Source organism: Chrysemys picta, chromosome 8, assembly GCF_011386835.1.
Source record: "Chrysemys picta bellii isolate R12L10 chromosome 8, ASM1138683v2, whole genome shotgun sequence".
In the NCBI taxonomy this organism is placed as follows: Eukaryota; Metazoa; Chordata; order Testudines; family Emydidae; genus Chrysemys; species Chrysemys picta.
In genome coordinates this window covers 48060530-48069252 of record NC_088798.1, presented here as the reverse complement: position 1 = coordinate 48069252, position 8723 = coordinate 48060530, and the positions used below count along the sequence as shown (strand labels likewise).

At 42.9% G+C, this 8723-nt stretch overlaps 1 protein-coding gene across 1 annotated transcript; it reads left to right on the top strand.

The window, feature by feature from the left end:
• Nucleotides 1-240: 240 nt before the first annotated feature.
• On the top strand, nt 241-4460 carry LOC135973054 (uncharacterized). The gene is made up of 2 exons (XM_065554437.1): nt 241-3011; nt 3839-4460. The coding sequence occupies exons 1-2, from the start codon at nt 2474-2476 to the stop codon at nt 4339-4341; spliced, it is 1041 nt and encodes a 346-aa protein (XP_065410509.1). The 5' UTR covers nt 241-2473; the 3' UTR covers nt 4342-4460.
• Nucleotides 4461-8723: the final 4263 nt, after the last annotated feature.

Below are 8723 nucleotides of genomic sequence, written 5' to 3'. Positions count from 1 at the left end.
ACTTCTTTCTCCACAGAGGGCTGGTCACCTTCTCCCCATGCTGTACTGCCCAGTGCAGCAATCTGGGAGCTGACCTTGTGCGTGAAGACAGAGGCAAAAAAATCATTGAGTACATTAGCTTTTTCCACATCCTCGGTCACTAGGTTGCCTCCCTCATTCAGTAAGGGGCCCACACTTTCCTTGATTTTCTTCTTGTTGATAACATACCTGAAGAAACCCTTCTTGTTACTCTTAACATCTCTTGCTAACTGCAACTCCAAGTGTGATTTGGCCTTCCTGATTTCACTCCTGCACGCCTGAGCAATATTTTTATACTCCTCCCTGGTCATTTGTCCAATCTTCCACTTCTTATAAGCCTCTTTTTTGCGTTTAAAATACTTTTCTTCTAATTGCCCTTGTTTGTTTATTTTGGTATTTCCTATTGCTTTAAATGCAGTCTTCATGACTGATCAGATTTATTGACATTCTCTAGTATTTTAGTTGATGTATTTCATGCTCATTATGAAACAGAAATTCATAACGTAACACTGGAGATGGTTTTCAGGAGGTTTTAATATCTCTGCTTGATTAAGGGAATAACTATTCCCTTACTGTTCCCTCTACTATTCACTGTGTAGAACCTGTTATTTTCATTTGAACTCTGTGTGCTGTTTGTGATGAGAGAGAACACTTCATATCTAATTAGTAGTTCGCAATGAGTCATGAGATGTGAATCAAGTTCAATGGTAAATTAAACACAACCTATAGCACAGCATCATCTATTGCCACTTCCTCAACCTAATCTCGCTGTTTTATGGAAATCACTATTGCTTTCATTGTCCTTCTAACTCTCCTAGGTTATAAACATCCTAAGAGGTTTGGTCCTTTTATTATCCAACATCGTAAACTTAATGGAAACCGTAACAAACATCGAGAGAATTAACACTATTGAAAACAAACTATAAATCACAGAATCATATAACAGTACCCTCCATAAAAGGAGCCCTGTTACACAAGACTGTTTAAAGAATGAAATTTTAAGTGTCAAAGTAAAAGGCCATATTAAATGTTCCCAGTCAAATAAATATTCTTGGAATAAAACTGATATTCAAGATGTTCTGTGGTTCAGAAACAAATACATCAAATTCTACTAAGTGGTGTATTTTGAGGAATTACTGAAACAAAATGTCATAAAAAGCAAGAATATGGTTCCAATTCTGCCCAAGATGCATATACAAGATTCCCATCTTCCACAGGAGAGATGAATGAATCCAGGGGAAAGCACCATTTACAAATATTTTTTTTAAATAAAAAAAATACAAATTCATTGTGCAGATACTTTATTCACTTTCTGCAAAAACTTGTCCAAGCAAATTTTTGTTTGAAAAAAAAAATTGCTAACAGTTAAAGTAGCACACAAACTCATACAAATGTAAATTCAGAGACAAAAAGACTCTGCAGTTATCTAGAAATCTTTGTGGATTTATTTGGAAGGTCATTCTGCCAAGAGGAAAAAAGAAAAAGAAAAAACTATATTATGTGATTAGCTTGCCATCCACAGCACAAATACCAAATACTCACAGTGACCATATCCTGTTTACTGAGGAAAGTAGGTACCTTTTTCCTCAATCCCAACTCTGCCTGTCATGTTCACCCAATCTTCTCCCTGTCCTAGAAATCATCCATCACTTTCTCCCTATCCCTTACTCAGTTTTTCTGACTCCCCGTCCTTCCCCCACCATTATATTGTCTTCTCTACCTCAGCCTAAGTCAGCTGTCTCTTTCACCAGAGCCAAGAAATGTCACATCTCAGTAACATTAATGCATTTTGTCTTTATCGCACTTGCCCACATATAAAATACAATATGGAGCAAAGAAAGAGAGAGAGAGAGAGAGAGAGAGAGACTGCCCAAAACACATGTGCTTTCATATACTATCTGGCCTGGAGTAGAATACACTAGGCTGTAAACCAGAAAACCATGAGAGCTAGGTTCACTTCTTTCACACACTGCTGTTAACATACCAGCAGTTCAGTCTTCATTACTGAGCAAGGCTGTGTACCCATACCTGGAAAAAGACCCAGTGTCTACTATCAGAGACCCCAGTCTCAGGCCTGGTCTACACTACGGGTTTAGGTCGACTTTAGCAGCGTTAAATTGAATTAAGCCTGGACACGTCCACACGACGAAGCCCTTTCTTTCGACTTAAGGGTCCTTTAAACCGGTTTCTTTACACCACCTACGACGAGGGGATTAGCGATAAAACCAGCCTTTGCGGGTCGGAATTGGGGTAGTGTGGACGGAATTCGACGTTATTGGCCTCCGGGAGCTATCCCACAGTGCTTCATTGTGACCGCTCTGGACAGCACTCTCAACTCAGATGCACTGACCAGGTAGACAGGAAAAGACCCGCGAATGTTTGAATTTCATTTCCTGTTTGCTCAGCGTGGAGAGCACAGGTGACCACGCAGAGCTCATCAGCACAGGTAACCGTGATGGAGTCCCAGGATCGCAAAAGAGCTCCAGCATGGACCGAACGGGAGGTACGGGATCTGCTCGCCATATGGGGAGATGAATCAGTGCTAGCTGAACTCCGTAGCAGTAAAAGAAATGGCAAAGTATTAGAAAAGGTCTCCAAGGCCATGAAAGACCGAGGCCATAACAGGGACACACAGCAGTGCCGCGTGAAAATTAAGGAGCTACGGCAAGCTTACCACAAAGCCAGAGAAGCAAACGGAAGGTCCGGGGCAGAGCCGCAAACTTGCCGCTTCTACGCGGAGCTGCATGCGATCCTAGGGGGTGCAGCCACCACTACCCCAACCGTGTGCTATGACTCTTTCACTGGAGAAACACACAGGGAAGACGGTTCGGGGAACGAGGAAGATGAGGATGGAGGTACTGTAGGTAGCTCACAGCAGCAAGGAAGCGGAGAAACCGGTTTCCCCAACAGCCAGGATATGTTTGTTACCCTGGACCTGGAACCAGTAACCCCCGAACTCACCCAAGACCCTCAGGGCACACAGGAGACCTCTGGTGAGTGTACCTTTGTAAATATTTGTAAACATTACACATGGTTTAAAAGCAAGCGTGTTTAATGATTAATTTGCCCTGGCAATCGCGGCCAGTACATCTACTGGAAAAGTCTGTTAACGTGTATGGGGATGGAGCGGAAATCCTCCAGGGACATCTCCAGAAAGCTCTCCTTTATGTACTCCCAAAGCCTTTGCAAAAGGTTTCTGGGGAGGGCTGCCTTATCCCGTCCGCCATGGTAGGACACTTTACCACGCTAGGCTAGTAGCACGTAGTCTGGAATCATTGCATAACAAAGCATGGCAGCGTATGGTCCCGGTGTTTGCTGGCATGCAGACAATATCCATTCCTTATCTCTCTTTGTTATCCTCAGGAGAGTGATATCATTCACGGTCACCTGGTTGAAATGGGGTGATTTTATTAAGGGGACATTCAGAGGCGCCCGTTCCTGCTCTTCTGAACAGAAATGTTCCCCGCTGTTAACCACGCGGTGGAGGGGAGGGGTGAAGTGATCATCCCAGAGAATTGTGTGTGTGTGTGTGTGGGGGGGTGGTTTACTTGGGTTTGTGCCGCATGTTAACCGGGAAACCGCAGCCCCTCCTTTTACATTGAAAACCCATTTTAAATGGACAACGCAATTCATCCTTGATATGGGAAATGCGCTGCTGTTTGAAACCTTTCCCGTATGTTAAGAAGGTTAAAAAAGCCAAAACACTGTGGCCTACCATGGCTGCCTGCAAGCCGAAATATGCGACCTTGTAATGAAAGAGTGTACCCATTGTTCTCTAAAATGTGTCTTTTTTAACCACCTCTCCCTTCTCCTCCACCAGCTGCAAATGTTTCTCCTTCGCAGAGGCTAGTGAACATTAGAAAGAGAAAACGTAGGACGAGGGACGATATGTTCACGGAGCTGCAGATGTCCTCCCACGCTGATAGAGCACAGCAGAATGCGTGGAGGCAGTCAATGTCGGACATGAGAAAAGCACAATATGAACGAGAGGAGAGGTGGCGGGCTGAATGGCGGGATGAAAAGAGCAAGTGGCGGGCTGAAGACGATAGGTGGCGTCAGCTTGCAGACAGACGGCAAGAGTCAATGCTCAGTCTGCTGGAGCATCAAACTGATATGCTCAAGCGTATGGTTGAGCTGCAGGAAAGGCAGCAGGAGCAGAGACCGCCGCTACAGCCCCTGTGTAACCAACAGCCCTCCTCCCCAAGTTCCATAGCCTCCTCACCCAGACGCCCAAGAACACGGTGGGGGGGCCTCCGTCCACCCAGTCACTCCACCCCAGATGATCGCCCAAGCATCAGAAGGCTGGCCTTCAATAAGACTTAAAGTTTTAAAATGCAGTGTGTCCTTTTTCATCCCTCCTCCCCCACCCATCCCAGGCTACCTTGGCAATTATCCCCTTACTTCTGTGAGGAACTAATAAAGAATGCATGAATGTGAAAAAACAATGACTTTATTGCCTCTGCAAGCGTGCTCGAATTGGGGAGGGGAGGGTGGGGTGGGGTGGTTGGTTTACAGGGAAGTAGAGTGAACCGGGTCGGGGGGGGGGGGGTTGGAGGGTTCATCAAGGAGAAACAAATAAATTTGTTAGTCTCTAAGGTGCCACAAGGACTCCTCAGTATCTTTGCTGATACAAACTAACACAGCTACCCCTCTGAAACCTTAGAAAAATATGTTTAGCTAGATCTCGTATCTATCTGCATAGTCAGTGAGGGTTTGTTTATATGGAGATTTAAGATGTTATATGAACTCAGCAATTGCTAATGGGAGGTCAGTTTTTTTAACATGTAGATTAGTATAAACTTCTAAACATACTTAATACTAGCTTTATACTTGTTTTCCAGTTTTTCTTTTCTAAAATCTCTGTTTACTTTTCTAACACAATGGTGTGCCCTGCTAATGCCCTCACTGTCTGAATCAGGACTGTCATCTAATACTTTGTTTCCATTCTGGGGAAGCTCGTGTTAAATTATTATTAAATTATATTTTCTTCTCCATTCTCTTGGAGCAAGTCCAGAAGTCATCTGGCTCCCATGTGACCAATATCTTTCTCTGGATTAAAGAACTGGAAAAAAATATTACTGTTCTCCATTGGCTAAGAATTGGGATGTTGCCCTAAGAGAACAATATGCTTTAAGACTGATAGTTCCATCCCATTATCCCATCTTATAAAAAAACAGGCTACTGCATTTTTAACTAGATGCATCTATCAGCTAATCACTTATTCACAAAGTAAGGAGGCACAAAACACATTTTGATTTCAATGAATGGAATCTCATCCCCCTCCCACAGTCCCTTTGTACATACATGCTGTAGATGACTAAAAAATTCGCAGTAATAAAAAGTTCTACCTCTGAAGGAAGTGGCCAGGTTACATGTCTGTTCAAATTCTCAATTTATTAAGAGTTTTGTTTTCAGTGAATACTGTTCTATTTTTAAAACACTCATTTACATTCAATTCATTATACAGGTCAATGCACTTCTTAGCAGTAAGGAAGTATTTAAACACCCGGGGAAGAAAAGATACCATCATTTTATAATATGGCATTAGAAGATTTGTTCTGGGACAGCCTTCATGCTGACCTCAAGCCTCCTGTGAAATATTGTAAGGTTTCTGGGGATGCATCATGCAACCATCTAATATATGAAGTTTTAGGGTATTTTCACATGTAGTTAAGTTCGTGTATTTCTGTAAACATTTTAAATTATGTCTAAATTACTCAGACTAATTTGATGTGGTATACAAAAAACTTCTCTTTTTAAGTGTGGTGACTGTCACTAACACATTAACTGGCATAACTCATTTGAACATTACAATGAAAGAAACAGGATTAAGAATGACCCAAACCTGAACCAAATGTCAGGAAACCTTGACATTAACAGAGACAAGGAAGCATTCTTTGTTATTATTAGATTTGACAAGGGCAGCAAAAGCACAATGCAGTGTGATCAAGGAGAGCTTAAAACAACCACCTCTCAGGAAGTAGCAGAATTTTTGAAAATGCGCCTGCTCTTTGATGGAGACAGGAAAAACCAAGAGCAGGCAGAATTCTTCACAGAAACTAAACGTATGAGGCTTATATTAAGTATAGACAACATACATCAGGTTGTGGAAGCCTACAACAAATTTTCATTTGTTTATGCCAGCAGAAACCACAGCTCCTGGATGAAACCAGTTGTTCCATAACCAGAATCGGAAATGCCATCACCGTCCTAGATACAGAAGGAAGGAAAAACACACTTTTAAATTAAAGAAGGCAAAATCTAATTTGCCACCTTTGTTTGATCAGCTTATAATACAGTTTTTAAAGTTTCAATTTTTTCCCACAGTACAAAAGCCACAGGTCGTCAGATGAAATTAATAAGCAACAGGTTTAATACAAACAAGAAGGGTTTTTGTGTTTTTTAAACATACAATGCACAATTAACCTGTGGAATTCATTGCCATGGGATGTTGCAAAGGAAATACTAGGTACAGAAGAGAACTAGACAAGTTCACGGAGGATAGGTCTATTATTGGCTATTAGCCAAGATGATCTGGGATGTAACCCCATGCTCCAGCTGACCCTAAACCTCTGACTAGAAGAAGGGAAAGACTGGGGTGGATCTGTCCAAGAAGCTCTGATTCTGGACACTATCAGAGACAGGCTACATGGCTAGATGAACCACTGCTCTGACGCAGTATGGCTGTTATGTTCTTGCTCTCTGGAAAAGTGATTCACGTCCAGGGCCAGTGGTCTATCATTTGACTTGAAGCAGGCAGCTTATTTGTACTGCAATTAAAACTAAGGTCCACATTGAGGAAAAGTACTTTATTGATTGGCCCTAATAACCTCTGAAATAGTCAGAATAGGCTTTTGTTCAGGAGAAAAGATGTATATAGCATTACATAAAAGGGCAATGGGCTTAAGCTTAAAAAAATGCTCAACTTCATTAATTGAATTGGTTTTTCCCCATACAAAAGTTAGGTTAGTGTAGACACAGTTCCTGGTTATTTGATCATGGAGTAATACAGTAAGGCTGCAACTGAGTCTGTTACAAGCTTGAGCTTGACACCCTCTCCCCACCTTGCAGATCCACAAGATAGAGTTGGATAGGGATAGAAAAAAATATTTGGACAGAAGGGTGCTGGTGCACAACACCCACTAATGTTTTTCCAGTTTCAAGAATAACCTTTGCCACTCCCTAGTCAATCCTTCCCCCACCCAATCCTCAATAAAGCCTTCCCAAACCCCCCTTCCCCTCAATCCAAAAAAAAGAGAAGGGGCCAAAAAAAAAATATGGAAATAGACTTTTTCCCCTGCAGAAATAGAGCTCTGAACATAACCTGATCCCAGTGAGGCTTGTCACTATGAAGAAAATTTTCTTCCCATCCCAAGCAAAGGACGCAAATGAGTCAGTGATGTCCGGGGCACTCTGGACATCTTAGTGGTTCTCATTGGTTGCTTACTTGAACATCTGTATATTGAACACACATTAAGTTGGCTCCCATGTCCCAGTCTGAGGCACCAGCTCTCATCCTCCCTCATTTCAGCTGGGTTTCCTCACTGCCAGGAAAGAAAAGATGCTATTATACTTCTACAGAGCATTCACTTTTAAGTGGAACAGTATAAATCTTCAGCATCGTGCATGAGGGAAGCAGGCAGCAGCAGAATCTTCCCTCCATCAGATGGAGCGAAGCAATTAGCAAAATCCGTACACAGGTTTCCCTTCTCCCCCACCACCAGGGGTTAAGGAAGCAGAAATACCACATCAACATCTACAGGGAGTACACAGTGTTAACTTCTGGCCCTGGTAATAAGAATGCCTTTGGATCCAAAAAAAGGGATGGAAATAAAGGAACAACCAAGATGGAAAAAATATCATGGAACCCATGGACTTGTGTGTGTTGCTGACATTGCGCGTACAGGGAGTTGTGAGACACAGAGACCAGTAGCATTGCAGTAGCAGTTTAGGCATGATTTCCTATATTTCCTTAAAGATCTCCCTGAATAAAGAGCAGACCTGGCCCTGCAAAGCATATGAAATCAAAGGAACTTACAGCCCAAGGAGGTATGCCTGCAGGCAGGTTATGTAGAACTATTTTCTTTTACCAGTTTTAAACATGCTGCCTTCCTTTTCTAAGTCATTTGTCTCTTTTCTCGGTATTGATTTTACTGTATTTCTTAAATAGGACTTCTGGGTGGGGACCAAAAGTGGACTGAACATAAAATTAGCATGTATTACCCCTTTGAATTATATTTAATATTGTCATTATATACTGCCTTTTTAAAGACAGTACAATATTTTATTCATTGTAATCAATGTGCTTTGAACACACAGCCTTCCTCCAAAAAATGAGGAAAGTTTCAGAATAAAGCACAATCTATTAATAAAGAAAAGAGAATGTCACGAACAGGGCCGGCTCCAGGCATCAGCTGAGCAAGCTCGTGCTTGGGGCAGCAGATTCCAACGGGCGGCATTCTGGTCGCCCTTCCCCCCTCCCCCCTTTTCTTTTTGGTTTTTCGCTCCGGCCGTCCTGTAGGGAGCGGAGGCGCGGAGCACCCTGCAGCAAACTCAGCAGGGCAGCCCGTGTCCTTCCCTCTCAGCCAACCTGAGCAGCGCAGAGCCCTACTAGTAGGCAGCATGGTGGGAGGGGTCGCGAGGCAAGCACCCCGCTGAAGTCCTGGCCGCCCCCTTCTCTCTCCCCCCCAGCTTCCTTCTCCTCC